At 45.6% G+C, this 18,715-nt stretch overlaps 1 protein-coding gene across 3 annotated transcripts in view; it reads left to right on the plus strand.

Annotated features, from left to right (window-relative positions):
* Nucleotides 1–18,715, plus strand: part of bean1 (brain expressed, associated with NEDD4, 1) — a 107,986-nt gene that overhangs the window by 66,223 nt on the left and 23,048 nt on the right. For all 3 annotated transcript variants that reach the window (XM_063067513.1, XM_063067514.1, XM_063067515.1), the window contains 2 exons: nt 594–800; nt 7,044–7,185. In XM_063067513.1, coding sequence (XP_062923583.1) covers nt 594–800; nt 7,044–7,185 — 349 coding nt within the window. The remainder of the gene's footprint in view (nt 1–593; nt 801–7,043; nt 7,186–18,715) is intronic.

Raw genomic sequence — 18,715 nt, forward strand, 5'->3', positions numbered from 1 at the left:
TGCACTCCTCCCCATTCCATCTTCTTCCATTCCCCACTCTGGCCTCTTCCCTCTTCTCCTCACCTGCCTCCCACCTCCCCCTGGTGCCCCTCCTCGTACCCTTTCTCGCATGGTCCACTCTTCTTTCCTATCAGATTCCTTCTTCTTCAGCCCCTTTTCTACTTATCACCTCCCGGCTTCTTGCTTCATCCCCATCCCCCTCACCAACCTGACTTCACCTATCACCTTCTAATTTTTCCCTCTTCCCCTCCCCCCACCTTCTCATTCTGGCATCTTCCCCCTTCCTTTCCAGTCCAGAGGACGGGTCCCAGACCAACATGTCGACTGTTTATTCCTTTCCATCTGCCTGATCTGCTGAGTTCCTCCAGCGTTTTGTGTGTGTTGCTGAGGATGTATACGTCACTGTGTTTATTTGTTTCCCCTCAATCACTATCAGAATTTCGAAAGAGATCTAAATGCAGATTCACAAAGGCAGTGGGAGGGATGCCGGGGGGGGAGCGGTTGCTGTGCACTGCTGGGTAATGTTTCAACACTGACTGTGAAGTCTTTTCACGCCAGCAAAAGCTCATCACAAACCTTCTGTGCTCCTGCAGAGCTGCTGTCGAACCAGAGCGGCGGGAGCCACGGGTATCCACACTACGAGAGCGGCAGTGATGCCAACCTGCTAGTGTCACCCCTGGTCGTGGCGGGCATCGTCATCGGCCTGGTCCTCTTCCTCTCCTGCATGACCATCATCGTCGGCAGCTTCAGGAAGGACAGCCGGCTGAGGAACTCCAACATCAGGGCGGAAGCCAGTTACGGTGAGCCTCTCGAGCGCTCTGATCAGCAACCCACCCCACCCTCCCTTGCGTTTCAAGTTCAGAGTCAAGTTTGTTGCCATATGACTGCATGTATATACAACCAAACAAAACAATGTGACTCCGGACCATGGTGCACCTACAAAACATATATCACATATAAAACAAAATATTACCTCAAGAAGTTAGATATAATTCAAAATGTATGTAGTGCGCAGCACAGGTAAATAGTAAACATCTCGCTGTCCTAGTGATGAGAGCCCGGTGGTGACAGTGTACTCATTAGTCTCACAGCCTGAGGGAAGAAGCTGTTACCCAGTCTGGCAGTCCCAGTCCTGATGCTCCTGTACCTCCTTCCTGATGGTAATGGGTTAAAGGGATTCTGGGATGGGTGGTTCCTTCCTTGACCTCACCAGGAGAAGTCACAGGTCAGGCACGAGGGGCAAGTGGTAGTGACGGGGACTCGGGGCGGAGGTTGGTGGAGGAAGGACCTCGGGTCCGGCGATGGTTCAAAATGCCAGTGCAACGTTGGCCATTAGCTCAAGAAGACTAGCAGGGTGGACATCGAGCTACTGCAGAGCAGAGCTCCTATCAGACCTTCAGGACTTGAGGAAGAGGAACAAGTCGGCCATTTAGCCTCTTTAACCTACTGAACAATTCAGTGAGCTTGGGCTGATCTTGGTCGGCCCCTCTTCCCAGAAATCTGTTCCCAGGATATATAAGGGGACGCTGGAGAGTAGCAGTTAGTGTAACTCCATTACAGATCCAGCTATCGCGGTTGAATTCCTGCTGCTGTCTGTAGGAGTCTGTACATTCTCCCCATGACCACATGAGTTTCCTCCAGGTGCTCTGGTTTCTGCCCACATTACAAAGATGCACAGGATAGGAGCTTAATTAGTCACATGAGTCTAATTGGACACCACGGTCGTTGCTGTATCTCTAAATAAAAATAAATAATATATGCCTTTTGTTCTGGGAACCTAACTGGAGGTACCCTGGGCCCATGCATGGTCATTGGAGTGGGTCCATTAATTCACACACTCACTCAGGCACAAATTCACACACACATATTTGCTCACACTCACACGCACACACTCTCTCTTGCTTTCACTCACACACACACAGTCACTCACTCATTCAAACACACACACAGTTACTCACTCACACTGATACACATTCTCACATGTAGACTCACACATACACAAGCAGACATTGATATCCACAGAGTCGCACACTCGTGCGTAACACACGTGCACATATTCACACACACACGCACATGCATTCACTCGCATGTGCACTCATTCACACGGGCACACTCTCATTCACACACCACATACTCACATTTGCACACACATATTTACACGTGCACTTATATTTACATGTGCATACTCACATATTTATACACACGCACTCACATTTGCACACACGCACACATTCCCACAGTAACACACGGGATATATGAAAATAAAATATTGTTTTTAAAAGATCATTTTTTAAAGTAGGAATGTGCTATCAGTGAGATCAAAACCAATCTTTAATCTCAGAGCCACTTAACTTTTTTATATTCTGGGTAATGGTCATTTTGAATCATACCTAAACAATGATAAGAGAAATACTCCCCTCTCTCACTTGGACTGGCTCAGCAATGTTTACCCCGGGCTTAAAGGAGCAAGTTGGGAAGAATTGTCAATGTTACAGGTCAGAAGTCCCAATGCAGGCTTTTGAATGGAAACGTCAGCAATTTCTCTCCATCCCCACCACCCCAGTCTTCCCACCTACAGATAATATTCGACCCACTGGGTTCCTCCAGCAAATTGTATATTGCACTCCAAGCCAGGGAATTCTGTCAGGGAGTAAGAGCAAAGATCAACAATGTAATGCAGGGCTGTATGACACCGAGCCCCACCTGAGAGAAAAGAACTGCAGACACCGGAAGTCTAAAATGAAAGCTGAGAGAAAGACTCAGCTGGTCAGGCAGCATCCACAGGGAAAGAGAAAGAATCATCAGACATCAAGTCCATAAGACATAGAAGCAGAATCAGGCCATTTGACCCATCAAGTCTTCTCCCCATTCCATCATGGCTGATTTATTCTCTCACTCAAACCCATTCTCCTGCCTTCTCACCTAACTTTTGGTTCCTGACTAATCAAGAACCTATCAACTTCTGCTTTAAATATACTCAATGACTTGGCCTCCAAAGTCATCCATGGCAATGAATTCCACAGAGTGAACTCTGAATTCACTAAAGAAATTCCTCCTCATTTCTTTTCTAAATGGACATTTCTCTATTCTGATGCTGTGCCCTCTGGTCCTGGACTCCCCCACTATAGGAAACATCCTCTACACATCCAGTCTGCCTCGGTCCTTCAATTTTTGATAGGTTTCAATGAGATTCCACACACCCCCCTCCATTCTTCTAAACTCCAGTGAGTACACACCCAGAGCCATCAAATGTTCCTTATATGTTAACCCTTTCATTCCCTGAATCATTCTCGTGAATCTTCCCTGGACCCTCTCCTATGCCAGCACATCTTTTCTTAGATAAAGGACACAACGATTCTTCACCGGGAAAGGAGAAGGGAGAAAATTAGCCAGTGTTGGTAGCAGAGATTGGTGAGAGTGGGAATGCTGAAAATCTGCAGTGACACACAAAGGAACTGGAGGAACCCAACAGGTCAGGCAGCGTCTATGAGACCACCCCCGCCACCTCAGGCACCCACCACAATGTCTATTAAAAATACTGCCCTGCGCGTCTTCTTTAAAGATTCCTTGGTACCATGGGTGTCATGGTAGTGTCGCGGTTAGCACAGCGCTATTACAGCTCTGGTCATCGGAGTTCAATTCCAGCGACCTCTGCAAGAAGTTTGTACGTTCTTCCTGTGTGCACGTGGGTTTCCTCCGGGTGCTCCAGTTTGCTCCCACAATTCAAAGACATACCGGTTAGTAATTTAATTGGTCATTGTAAATTGTCCTGTGATTAGGCTAGGGTTAAATCAGTGGGCTGCTGAGCTGGAAGGCCTGTTGCGCGCTGTATCTCTAAATAAATTAGTAAAATTAAAATAAGATTCATATTCTTTGTCCGTCACTGAAAAGCAAGAGGCTGGTGTGAATCAGGAGAGCGTGAAGCATGAGACAGACCATTAGGGAACTGTCAGTCCGTATAATATATCCAGCATTGACCCTGACTTGTTCTGGCAGACATTATGTTGGAATAGGATCCAGCGCCTGGGTATTGGTTTGCTTGTCACGTCCGTGGATCGGTTCAAGGTCATCGGCAAGACAATTCAGAGCAGCAAAGTCTCTTGCAAATTTGCCTCCTTCTAATGCAACCTGCTCTGCTTGGCTGGTCACCAAGCTCAGATTTATTTCTGTCGGACTTTGTACCAGTAGTCAGCTTCTTAAAAACTGTGCACAGGGACAAGGAAACAATCTTTAGCCTCAAGTCAGGGTCACTGTGTTCAAAGATACCTCTTCCCTTTCATACACTCGCCTGTCTGCCTCAATTCCTCGATTCCCCGATATCACGACCTCGTATTCCCGTTTTCTGCACGATTCCTTTACCTTTAATATTACTAATAACTTTATGTATTACCAGTATTGTTGCCACAAATTAACATATTTCACTACTTACACTCAGTGGCCACTTTATTAGGTAGACCTGTTCATTAATATAAATATCTAATTAGCCAATCATGTGGCAGCAACTCGATACATAAAAGCATACAGACATGGTCATGAGGTTCAGTTGCTGTACAGACTAAACATCAGAATGAGGAAGAAATGTGATCTAAGTGACTTTGACCGTGGAATGATTGTGGGTGCCAGACAGGGTGGCTTGAGTATCTCAGAAACTGCTGATCTCCTGGGATTTTCACACACAACAGTCTAGAGTTTACAGAGAGAAACAAAAAAAAATCCAGTGAGTGGCAGTTCTGTGGGTGAAAATGCCTTGTCAGTGAGAGAGGTCAGATGAGAATGGCCAGACTGGTTCAAGCTGACAGGAAGGTGACGTGTTACAACAGTGGGGTGCAAAAGAGCATTTCTAAACGCACAGCACACTGAACCTTGAAGTGGATGGGCTACAGCAGCAGAAGACCAGAACAGGTTCCACTCATGTCCCTAATGAAGTGGTCACTGACAGTAGATCAGTGGCAGTAAATCTGATTCTAATTCAGATCATTCCACCTTCTCCATAAACATGCAAATGGTGATAGAAATTCAATACAGTGAAGAGACAGGGATTTCCTTCTCGTGTTGGAACTGATCCACATCAAAGTCAAAATCAAGTTTATTGTCGTGTACAGGGACAGAGTCATAGAGTGCTACAGCATAGAAACAGGCCTTTCAGCCCATCTAGTCCATGCTGAACTGTCATTCTGCTTTGTCCCATTGACCCAGTCTATATCCCTCCATTCCACTCCCATCCATGTACTTTATCCAAACTTCTCTTAAATGTTACAGTTGAACCCACATTCACCACGTCCTCTGGCAGCTCATTCCACACTCCCACCACCTTCCAAATGAAAAAGCTCCCCCTTGGGTACCCCTTAAATATTTCACCTTTCACCCTTAACCTATAACCTCTAATTCTAGTCTCACTCAACCTGCTTGCATTTGCCTGACCTCTAGCCCTCATAATTTTATACCTGATATACCTCCATCAAGCACGAAGTGCCAGAGGAACTCAGCAGGTCAGGCTGCATCTATGAAAATGATTAAATAGTTGACGTTTTGGGCCAAGACCCTTGTTCAGGACTGGAGAGGAAGGGGGAAGGATAAGAAGGAGGGGTCAACAGAAGGAGGACAAGCTGGGAGGTGATAGGTGAAGCCAGATGGGTGGGAAAGGTAAAGGGCTGGAGAAGAAGGCATCTGATATGCCCATGGGAGAAAGAAATTGCCCCTGAATTGAGAAAGCAGAGGAGTCGAGCATAGAGTCCTGGAACACTACAGCACAGACACACCTTCAGGCCCTTTGGCCCATCTAGTCTGTGCCAAACGATTAACCTGCCTAGTGCCATCGACCTGCACCTGGACCATGACCCTCTATACCAATCTCATCCATGTGCCTATCCAAATAGCTCTTAAATGTTGCAATTGAACCCCATTCACCACTTTCACTGGCAGCTCATTCCATATTCACACTATCCTCTGAGTGAATAAGTTGCCTCCCAGGTTCCCAGGTGCAATGAAGAGCTTACTTACAGCAGTCATCACGTTGCTTAACTGCAGTGATCAGGGCTGGGCTGGTTAGCTCAAACACTGAGTGGTTGAAGGGAAGGAGCTGTTCCTGAACCAGGTGATGTGAGACTTCAGGTTTCTGTACCTGCTGCCCAATGGTAGCTGCAAGGAGACATCGTGGCCCAAATGGTAGGAGTCTCTGATGACAGACGGTGTCTTCTTGAGGCAGCATCTGCTGTGTATTGAGCAGAGACAACCGCTCTCTGTGGTTTCTTAAGTTCCTGTGTTCATTATTGGAAATGTGTAGATACTCTGTGTTTAACCTTTTCTGTCCTTGCCCTCGGAGTATGTGATGAGACATCTTTGGAAAAGTACGTGGATGGGAGGGGTATGGACGTCTGTGGTCCAGGTGCAGTTCGATGAATAACAGTTTGGCATGGACTAGATGGGCCAAAGGGCCTGTTTCAGTGATTCTGCAGAAAGCAAGTTTTTCATTGCACCTGGGAAGCTGAGGGGGAATTTCTTCACACAGAGAAATGCAAGTGTGAATGAGCTGCCAGGGGAAGTGGCCTCTGCAAGTTCAATTGCAACGTCTAAGAGAAGTTTGGATAAGTACATAATTGGTTGGGTTTTCAGATCTATGGTGCAGGTTCAAATAGTCCTGATTCCTCAACAAGTTCCCTCCAACACAAAAGAGCAGATAGTTTTCCCAGCACAATGGGTGGCTCAGTTTCATCTATAAAACATGGCATTTTCAGAATTAGAAATGTGTGGTTTTGCAGCAGCAATACATAATAAAAAACTATAAATTACAATAAGAAGTAAATATGTAGTGCTAAGAGAAAGAATAACCTATGCACTCACTCACAAGAACTCATCATCTCCTTTTGAAGGTCTTCTTGATGTTGGGGAAACTGGTGCCCATGATAGAGCTGACTGAGTTCACAACTTTCTGCAGCTTTTTCTGATCTCGTGCAGATCCCATTCCAAATGATGATGCAGCTTGTGGTTTGAAGCGTAGTTAATAGAACGTGGCTTGATCATATCTCCATGTTTCTGTTCCACAGCCCCAGATGCCTTTTCATTTGGAGAGTCCATTGGTGAGCTAAGGTCAACTTGTATCGAGGATTATCCACCGGTCTTTGACTTTGATTCCTACACGGAGACGCTCTCTCAGGTCAACGTGATGTACCAAGATTCTCCACCACAGTAAGTGATGTCCCCAGCCCGCTGCCCCTCCTGCAAGGTCAGAGACAGTAGAATGTGCCGTGGAGGCCAGGCTAGCATGGTTCCTTCTCTTCCTGACCGTGTCCATGTATCCATTTTTTTCTCCAGTTTTACATTGATCACCCCTTCCTTGTGCAGGAACTCAGACTCTCATCGTCCAAGTGGTCCAGGCGGATCAGAGTCAGCAGCTAGCTTTATCATAACTGATATACAGTATGTTGTGAAATATATGTCCAAAAGAAAGGTCTCGGCCCAAAACATCGACTCTCTATTCATTTCAATAGACGCTGTGTGTGTTGTTGTGAAATGTGTTGTCTTGCAGCGGTGCAGTGCAGTACGGAAAAATTACTGTCAATTGCAATAGGTCTACACTGAAAAAACGTTGTGCAAAACAAGAGCAAATTAGTGAGGTAATGTTCATGATCCATTCAGCAATCTGATGGCGGAGAGGATGAAGCTGTTTCTAAAACTTTAAGTGTGTGTCTTCAGGCTCCTGTACCTCCTCCGTGATGGTAGCCATGAGAAGGGGAAGTGTCCTAGGCGATGGAGCCCTTCATGATGGATGCCATTTCTGAGGCACTGGCTTTTTGAAGATCAAGTTCAAGTTTATTGTCATTCAGCTGTATACATGTATACTGTCAAATGAAACAATGTTCTTCCAGACCACAGTGCACACTGTACTTATAACTCACACCCAGCACGTAAAGTAATATTACCGCAAGTAAATTAACAAATAATTAAATATGTTCCAGAAGACTGACATTTAGCATAAGGTGCATTTACAACACAATTTACAAAGTAAACAGTTTAACACTACTGGTGCTTCATTGACGATGAGACCTGGGTGGTAGCAGGGAGTTTGGTGGTCTCACGGCCTGGGAGAAGAAGCTGCTTCCCATCCTAACAGTTCCTGTCTAAATGCTACGATACCTCCTGCCTGATGGTAGGGGTCAAAGAGATTGTGGGGTGGATGGGGGGGATCATTGACAATGCGAAGAGTTCTGCTCCTGATAAATATCTCTAATGGATGGAAGAGAGACCCCGATGATTCTCTCAGCAGTCCTCATAATCCTTCGCAGGTCTTGGTCAGAACATCTTGGCCTAGTAATCCTATACTCCTGTAAAAGTTGATTAGATTGGGGGGAGGCAGCACTTTGCCTCAATCCCCTCAGGAAATGGAGCCGCTGTTGTGATTTTTTTGTCCAAAGAGGTGGTGTTGAGGGGCCAGGTGATATCCTCCATACGTGCACTCCCAGAAACATGGTGTTCCTAACTCTCTCCACGGAGGGGCCACTTATGCTCAGTGAGGCGTGATCAGCCTGCACCTTTCCAGAGTCTCTTAAGTTTTGTCCCCAGTGAGACTCTTGTTGTTCTCACACCATTCTACAAGCCACTCTACCCTCTCTCTGTACTCTGTCTCATCGCCACTGTTGATGAGGCCAACCGCTGTTGTATCATCAGCAAACTTGATGGTGTGGTTTGAACTGGTAGTGGAGAGGGCTGTGCTCATTAGGGAGCTGCCTAAGCTGACAACCCTTGCATCTCTTTCCAATCCCTGTACAATGAAGCGTCCGTACCAGACGGTGATGCAGCCAGTCAGAATGCTCTCAGCTTGGTCCCATATCAAATCTCTGCACACTCATTATGAAAGAAATATTGAAATATTGTATAGGGAAACCTAGATTCCCACTTACTTAATAAAGGCTGAAAAGAAAAGAAGGTTTTGAGGTTAGGTGGTGAAGGAGAGGGACAGACCAGATTTTTCCTTTAGAGAGTCAGCACAGGAGGTGAGCATTAATTGAACTCCTGTGCTAATTCCCTGTCCTGTGGGTAATTCCCTGTCCTATCAGGTGCCCTTGATATGGCAACACAAGTGGACAAGGTGGTAAAGAAGGCAGTTGTCACGCATAACTTCATCTGTCAGAGCACTGCGTACAAGTCAGGATGTCACAATGGTCGAGTTTTGCATATTAAGGTTAGATTAACTTTACTTGTCACATGTTCATCGAAAGGCTGAATATTGAAAGCCTCGAGAGAGAGTGGATGTGGAGAGGATGTTTCCTGTAGTTGTGGAGTCTAGGACCAGAGGGCACAGCTCAGAATAGAGGGTAATTCTTCTGGAAGAGAGATGAGGAGGAATTTCTTCAGCCAGAGGGTGGTGAATCTGTGGAACTCATTGCCACTGGCAGCTTTGGAGACCAAGTCATTGGATATATTTAAGGTGGAGGTTGATAATTTCTTGATTAGTCAGGGCATCAAAGGTTATGGGGAGAAAGGGGTTCAGAGGGATAATAAATGAGCTATCATGAAATGGTGGAGCAGACTCGATGGGCTGATTAGCCTAATCCTGCTCCTATGTCTTATGGTATTATGAAACATACAGTGAAATGTATCATTTCAGTCAAAGACCAAGACAGTCTGAGGATGTGCTGGGGACAGCCCGCAAGTATCACCATGCTTCCCGCATCAACGTAGCATGTCCACAGCTTAATAATTCTAATCTGTACCTCTTTGGACTGCAGGAGGGAACTGGAGCCTTACTGGTGTGCTATATGCACTAAAAGATATATCATAAAATAAAAATCGTGGTTGATATTATAAATATTATATTCTCTTTCTTTAGCCAGACAGTGGTGAATGTGTGGAATTCGTTGCTACAGGTGACTGTGGAGGCAAGTCATTAGGTATATTTAAGGCAGAGGTTGATAGATTCTTGATTGGTCAGGGCATGAAGGGATACAGGGAGAAGGCAGGAGATTGGGGATGAGAAGGAAAAGGGATCAGCCATGATGAAATGACAGAACAGACTCGATGGGCCAAATAGCCCAATTCTGCTCCTATATCTTTTGATCTTATGGTCTTAAAATATATTCCCAATACAAGAACAAAATATCAGAATTTACATTTCACACACAACATAATGGAGGAACTCAGCAAGTCAGGCAGCATCTACGGAAGGGGATAACAGCCCTCTCCATAGATGCTGCCTGACCTGCTGAGTTCCTCCACCATTTTGTGCATGTTGCTCAAGAGCTCCAGCATCTGCAGAACCTCTTGTGTTTAGATATTGACCTTTCACTTGTGATAGAAACATAGAAACATAGAAAATAGGTGCAGTAAGTAGGCCATTCGGCCCTTCGAGCCTGCACCACCATTCAGTATTATCATGGCTGATCATCCAACTCAGAACCCTGTACCAGCCTTCCCTCCATACCCCCTGATCCCTTTAGCCACAAGGGCCATATCTTAATCAGTGAGGGATGAAAATATTAAAATAAGGATATATTTCCCAGCTTCAGGTTCTACAGGAAAGCCTACGTCCTTGTGAAAATCCTCGTCCCCTCCTCTCCCAGCACTCGGTCTGCCAATGACCAACTGTTAAATGAGTAATTTTTTTTTTGGTTTAGGTTGTCATGGAAATTGAGCTATCTAATTATTCATCGCAATATGATGTGACAGGGTGGAGATTTTGCACTACCGTCTCAGCGTTTTAACTGAGAGATGTGCCAATGTGGTTTTCCTTCGTTTCTTCCTTCCTCTTCATCTTCTCTTCTTAAGCCCATCACCCCTACCAGGGCATAGTCCACCGACAGCAGCTCGCCAGAAGCCTCTGTCCTGAGCAGAAGGTTGATCGGCCTGTGTTCACAACACAACTTCGTAAGTCTTCTGGGCAAAGCTTCTTCCTTTCTCAGGGAATGAGGTCTCCAGAGCTTCTGCTGGTGTTGCCGTAGCTCAGGGGTTTTGCAGAATGGAGTTTGCTAGTCACATGTCCAACTCTCCTCCTTTCTCAGCCAGGCTTGGGACAGTCCTTGGTGCGGATCCTATTTTCTTTACCATTCCAAAATTCTGGATGTTGTTAACACGAATCGGCCCCTTGCTAGTCCTTCACAAGCCCTCTGCCCTCAATCTCCTCCCCATCCTCGCCCTGCAGTGCCAAGGTTAATGTTCCCAGAATGAACCCCATTTCCACTGGCGATTGGAATAGGTGGATGTAGGAACCGTATGCAGTGACATGTTTGGTGACCCCTGTACTCAGCCCTGAGCTGCAGAGAAGGCAGAAATGAGAAAAAAATTACGGTGTGAATAATTCTTTAAATGATCATCTATCTTACCCGCAGCATGTGACCTGTGTTCAATTCCCACCACTGTCTGTAAGGAGCTCCCCACCATGACCATCTGAGCTTCCTCTGGGCCCTCTGGTTTTCTCCCACGTTCCAAAAACGTACAGGTTCGTAGAGTAATTGGTCACGCGGGTGTAATTGGACAGCGCAGGCTTGTTGGGCCAGAAGGGCCTGTTACCCTGTTGTATCTCTAAATAAAAACATTTCTAAAATTATTCCTGCTGTAAAGCAACCCCGACAACACTGAACTGAACCATTTCACATAGTCACACGAGCCCATTACAACTAGGGTTGCCAACTTTCTCACTCCCAAATAAGGGACAAAAGTAGCAGTCAAATATGGGACACTTGTGTTTACTCCGAGAAAGACTACCATGACCATGAAGCCTTGCGCGGGCACCTCCGTGCACATGCGTGACGTGCGCATACGTGACATGCGCATACATGACGTGTGCATGCGTGTACGTGCCGATTTTTTTCTACAAATCGGTTTTGGCTTAATCTTCCTGATTCTGTTAAGTGAAACTACACTGTACATACATTATTTCTACTTTATATAGGCTGTGTATTTATCATATCATTCCTGCTTTTACTATATGTTAGCGTTATTTTAGGTTTTATGTGTTATTTGGTATGATTTGGTAGGTTATTTTTTGGGTCTGGGAACGCTCAGAAATTTTTCCCATATAAATTAATGGTAATTGCTTCTTCGATTTACGCCATTTCGGCACGAAAGGTTTCATAGGAACACTCTACCTTAGCGGGGGAAGTACGGGACAAGGGTGGTCCCGTATGGGACAAACCAATTTAGCCCAATATATGGGATGTCCCAGCTAATACGGGACAGTTGGCAACCCTAATTACAACTCTCACTGTCATTGCTATAAATGGACAGCCAGCCAAAGGCCTTGTCTCAGGCTGGGAATGGTTTGTACCGGGGGCATAGTTTTAAACTGATTGGAGGATGTCAGAGATGGGTTTTTTAACACAGAGAGTGATGGGTGCATGAATACCTGAATTTCGATTGATTTAAGGGCCAGGCCAAATTGGAAAGGTCGGACACAGGCTGAACTGAGGCAGCGAGGTCCACGACCCAGAGCGTATCAAATCAACTGAACCGGATGCCTGGACAACAATTTAAGTGCTGGGTCAAAGTGGAAAGGTCGAGTACATGCTGGAATCGAGGCAGCAGGGTACAGACCGCATGCATAACGAGGCAACTGAGCCCAGCGTCTGAATAACGATTTCAATGCTGGTCTAGATTGAAAAGGTCGGGGTGTTGGGGCCTGAGGCGAAGGTCGGGCCGGGTCAGCTTGCTGCCCTGCTCTGCACTGAACTAAGGGTCTGTGGAAGGACTCACTTTGTGCACTTTAGCTCAGAATGCTATTTGCTTGCATTTATTGTTTGAATAATTTGGGTTTTTTTCTCTGCACATCCGGTGTCCGACTTTTAAATTTTTTGGCTGGTTTCTTTGTTTTGTGGCTGCCTGTAAGGAGACAAATCTCAAGGTTGCATAATGGATGCATACTTCGATAATAAATGTACTCTGAATATCCTGCTAGGGATAATGGTAAAGGCAGATATATTAGGGACATTTAAGAGAACCTTAGATAGAAAGAAAGATTAACTTTATTGGTCGCATGTGCATGTGATGCTTACATCAAATCAAGTTGGCCAGGATTGAATAAGCATGTGGATGATAGAAACATAGAGGGCTATGTGGGAGAGGAGGGTTAGATTGATCTAGCAGTAGGATAAAGGGTCAGCACAACATTGCGGGCCTGTACTGTACTGTTCTACGTTCTAGGTAAGCACAGGTTTCCTTCCAATTTGTCCAACCATCAGTTTAGCCCAAATCCACCTGTGTTACTGCTGGAAGTCGGTTAAAAGGTCAGCACCCTATTGTGGGCCGAATGGCCTGTACTCTGCCCCAGGCCATTAGGCTTCTGGACTCCCTGCCACATCTTATTTGAAGTGTCACTGGTTAATCTGTTCCGTACCCTGCAATACTTAATATTAATGCACTTTAGTTTGTTATTTATGTGTGGTTCGTCTGTAGGTTTTATCCTTACCTTCATAAGTTATCGTGTGTTTTGTGTGTTTGTGTTCTACACCCTGGTTTGGAGAAACATTGTCTCATTTCTATATGCATTATATGGTTATATATGTTATATACATGTATATAATTAAATGACAATAAACTTTGACTATGTTCTGTGTTTTGGCAGGAAAGCCTGGTTAACTCCCATGGCATTTTCTCAGTAGTAGTCCTTTCACCTCCTGGGACCAAGCATACCGGGGTCAAGTCCTTTGCCTTGTCATCACTGGGTCCAAACCCTGGCACCCATTCCAGATAGAAGTGGGAGCACCTTCACCCGAGGGGCTGCGGCAGTTCACAACCACCTCTCGGGGACAATAGGGGCTGAGCAAGTCATGCTGAGCTGGCCGGAAACCCCGGATCTCAGAGTTTATAGATTTATTAATTCAGAGATACAGCGTAGAACAGACTCTTCCAGTCTACCGAGCCACGGTAGGCTAGCCTAATCACGGGACAATTTACAATGACCAATTAACCTACTAACTGGTCAGCCTTTCGACTGTAGGAGGAACCCGTGGCACCCGGAGGAAACCATGCAGTCATGGGGAGGGCGTACAGAGTTCTTGCAGATGACACTGTAGCTGAACTCGGAACTCCGACACCCAAACTGTAATAACATTGTGCTAACCACTACACTACCATTCCACCCACAGGTGTGAACACTGCTGCTTCGGAGGAAGTCCTGCACAATTACTTTAAGTGAGATCATAAACTGAGGTCGTGTCTTCTCTTCTGAGTGGAAGGCCATAGACCATAAGGCCATATATCATTGGAGCAGAATTAGTCCATTCAGCCCATCGAGTCTGCTGCATCATTCCATCATGGCTGATTTGTTATCCCTCTCAACCCCAGTCTCCTGCTTCCTCCATAACCTTTGATGCCCTGACTAATCAAGAACCTATCAACCTCCACTTTCAATATACCCAACAACTTAACCTCCACAGTGTCTGTGGCAATGAATTCCACAGATTCACCACCCTTTGGCTAAAGAAATTCCTCCTCGTCTCTGTTCTAAAGGGGCCAAAACTGCTCACGCAAAACTCAGCAGGTCAGGTAGCATCAATGGAAAAAGAGTACACAGTCGACGTTTTGGGCTAAGACCCTTCTTCAGCAGGATGGAGAAGGAAGGAGGAAGATGCTCACAATACTCCAAGTGTGGTCTGACCAGTGTTATGATACCTTAACAGCATTTGGGTTAATATTTATCCATCTGTGACATTCTTAAGGGAGATTGTTTTCACAAAGGGTCTCAGCCCAAAATGTTGACTGTTTATTCCCTTCCATAGATGCTGCCTGACCTGCTGTGTTCCTCCAGTACTGTGTGTGTGAGACTCTGTGAAATACTCTGCTGCATGCTAATAAACAGCCCTGTTTCTCAGCATCAGCACTGGATGTACTGGCATAAAAGTGCTGTGGGCATACTGATGTGAAAATATCTCGATGTAGAAAAGACTGAGTGATGATTTAACGTGGTGACTTGATGGTGGATCTCAGAGGTAGGTCTTTCACACAGAGAGCGGTGAGTGTGTGGAACGTGCTGCCAGGGTGGCGGTAGAGACAGATACTTCAGGGACATTTAAGAGACTCTTGGGTAAAACTGTGCTGTAGTGCTCTGTGTTCCTCTGACAATCTTCCAGTTTTGGAGGTCTATGAGGAAGGAGGGGTTACATTGATCTTAAAGTAGGTTAAAGGGTCAGCACAACATCGCAGGCCGAAGGGTTATACTGTTCTATAAGATTCAGTTTTTTCTATGTGCTATGGCTGAAATCTCAAAGGATTGAACAGAAAAGGAAGCAAGTGTTTCCTACTGACAGGCAGTCAAGAAGAACGGCTCATTTGCAGGTTGAGTCGGCGGTGAGGAAGGCAAATGCAATGTTAGCATTCATTTTGAGAGGACTAGAATATATTGAGAGGCCTTTATAATTATCATGGAAAAGGATAGAATCAAAGAGGACAGGAAAATTTTTTGTTGGGGAAAGGCAAATTATGAGGCTATAAGGCTAGAACTTGCAGGTGTGAATTGGGATGATGTTTTTGCAGGGAAATGTACTATGGACATGTGGTCGATGTTTAGAGATCTCTTGCAGGATGTAAGGGATAAATTTGTCCTGGTGAGGAAGATAAAGAATGGTAGGGTGAAGGAACCATGGGTGACAAGTGAGGTGGAAAATCTAGTCAGGAGGAAGAAGGCAGCATACATGAGGTTTAGGAAGCAAGGATCAGATGGGTCTATTGAGGAATATAGGGAATCAAGAAAGGAGCTTAAGAAGGGGCTGAGAAGAGCAAGAAGGGGGCATGAGAAGGCCTTGGTGAGTAGGGTAAAGGAAAACCCCAAGGCATTCTTCAATTATGTGAAGAAAAAAAGGATGACAGGAGTGAAGGTAGGACCAATTAGAGATAAAGGTGGGAAGATGTGCCTGGAGGCTGTGGAAGTGAGCGAGGTCCTCAATGAATACTTCTCTTCAGTATTCACCAATGAGAGGGAACTTGATGATGGTGAGGACAATATGAGTGAGGTTGATGTTCTGGAACATGCTGATATTAAGGGAGAGGAGGTGTTGGAGTTGTTAAAATACATTAGGACAGATAAGTCCCCGGGGCCTGACGGAATATTCCCCAGGCTGCTCCACGAGGCGAGAGAAGAGATTGCTGAGCCTCTGGCTAGGATCTTTATGTCCTCGTTGTCCACGGGAATGGTACCGGAGGATTGGAGGGAGGCGAATGTTGTTCCCTTGTTCAAAAAAGGTAGTAGGGATAGTCCAGGTAATTATAGACCAGTGACCTAATTATAGATCAGTGACCACATCTGTGGTGGGAAAGCTGTTGGAAAAGATTCTTAGAGATAGGATCTATAGGCATTTAGAGAATCATGTTCTGATCAGGGACAGTCAGCATGGCTTTGTGAAGGGCAGATCGTGTCTAACAAGCCTGATAGTGTTCTTTGAGGAGGTGACCAGGCATATAGATGAGGGTAGTGCAGTGGATGTGATCTATATGGATTTTAGTAAGGCATTTGACAAGGTTCCACATGGTAGGCTTATTCAGAAAGTTAGAAGGCATGGGATCCAGGGAAGTTTGGCCAGGTGGATTCAGAATTGGCTTGCCTGTAGAAGGCAGAGGGTGGTGGTGGAGGGAGTCCATTCAGATTGGAGGATTGTGACTAGTGATGTCCCACAAGGATCTGTTCTGGGACCTCTACTTTTCGTGATTTTTATTAATGACCTGGATGTGGGGGTAGAAGGGTGGGTTGGCAAGTTTGCAGACGACACAAAGGTTGGTGGTATTGTAGATAGTGTAGAGGATTGTCAAAGATTGCAGAGAGACATTGATAGGATGCAGAAGTGGGCTGAGAAGTGGCAGATGGAGTTCAACCCGGAGAAGTGTGAGGTGGTACACTTTGGAAGGACAAATTCCAAGGCAGAGTACAAAGTAAATGGCAGGATACTTGGTGGTGTGGAGGAGCAGAGGGATCTCGGGGTACATGTCCACAGATCCCTGAAAGTTACCTCACAGGTGGATAGGGTAGTTAAGAAAGCTTATGGCGTGTTAGCTTTCATAAGTCGAGGGATAGAGTTTAAGAGTCGCGATGTAATGATGCAGCTCTATAAAACTCTGGTTAGGCCACACTTGGAGTATTGTGTCCAGTTCTGGTCACCTCACTATAGGAAGGATGTGGAAGCATTGGAAAGGCTACAGAGGAGATTTACCAGGATGCTGCCTGGTTTAGAAAGTATGCATTATGATCAGAGATTAAGGGAGCTAGGGCTTTACTCTTTGGAGAGAGGGAGGATGAGAGGAGACATGATAGAGGTGTACAAGATAATAAGAGGAATAGATAGAGTGGATAGCCAGCGCCTCTTCCCCAGGGCACCACTGCTCAATACAAGAGGACATGGCTTTAAGGTAAGGGGTGGGAAGTTCAAGGGGGATATTAGAGGAAGGTTTTTTACTCAGAGAGTGGTTGGTGGTGGAATGCACTGCCTGAGTCAGTGGTGGAGGCAGATACACTAGCGAAGTTTAAGAGACTACTAGACAGGTATATGGAGGAATCTAAGGTGGGGGCTTATATGGGAGGCAGGGTTTGAGGGTCGGCACAACATTGTGGGCCGAAGGGCCTGTACTGTGCTGTACTATTCTATGTTCTATGTTAAAAAGCAATGATATAATGCTGAAGCTTTATAAGGTATTGATTAGACTGCACTTGAGGTATTGTAAACAGTTTGGGGTACCTAAGAAAAGATATGCTGGCATTGGAGGGAGTCCAGAGAAGGCTCACGAGAATGATCCTAGGAATGAACGGGTTAATGTATGAGGAGTGTTTGATGGCTCTAGGCTTGTACTTGCTGGAGTTTAGAAGAAGTAAGAGGGATCTCTTTGAAATGTATCAAATATTGAAAGGCCTTGATAGAATGGATCTGGAAAGGATGTTTGCTTTTGTAGATGAGTCTGGGACCAGAGCACTATCCTCAGACTTGTGGGGATGTCCATTTAGAACAGAGCTGGGGAGGAATTTCCCATCTGTAGGGAGAAAAATGAAGGAAACACGCAGCAGGTGAATCCAAAATTCCTTGGCAGGGTTGCCTAGAGCAGGATCTGACCCCTGAACTCAGCTAAGGAAGCAGCACAGAGAGTGGCAAAGGAGATGCCCGTCATAGGATGAGGTTCCGACTAGTCAGCCTGATTCTGCCATTCAATGAGTTCGTGCCTGAACTGTACGTTCCTCAGCCCCTTTGCGGTAGAGTCAAACAGGCTCTTCAGCACACCACAAAAATCAATCTCTGGGTTGTATATGGTGACATGTATGTACTCTGATTATAAATTCATTTTGAACTTTGAAGGGTTATTCTGCATTTAACTACTTACATAATGATTGAGACACCAAGGCATGAAAGGATGCGGGTGAACACTGAAAATTAGGGTGTTTCGATGGGACAGCCTCCAAAAGGACCACAATGTGTTGTGGTTTGGAGGCTTGTGTGCCTCACTGACCTGGACAGCTGCGCTGGCTGGAGTTGGGGCTTTATGCTTCGACTTTTGGTAAGGTCACCCATGCCAAAGAGGTCAAAGAGTAGAGGCCAGACTAAGAGTTGTCCACCCCAGTCCTCCAGCTTCAGGGGTTCAGCTCAAGGCTGAAAACCTCGACAGTAAGACAAAATTGACAAAGAAACAGCGGTGAAGAATCCTTCTACATCTGAGTGTGACGGTATTCCTGAGTCTCCACCCAGGACTTGCATGACTGACAGTGGTGAAAACCGACTGATTTTGCTCTACTTATTTGACTTAACTATTTAAT

The sequence above is a fragment of the Mobula hypostoma genome, chromosome 14, assembly GCF_963921235.1.
Source record: "Mobula hypostoma chromosome 14, sMobHyp1.1, whole genome shotgun sequence".
In the NCBI taxonomy this organism is placed as follows: domain Eukaryota; kingdom Metazoa; phylum Chordata; class Chondrichthyes; order Myliobatiformes; family Myliobatidae; genus Mobula; species Mobula hypostoma.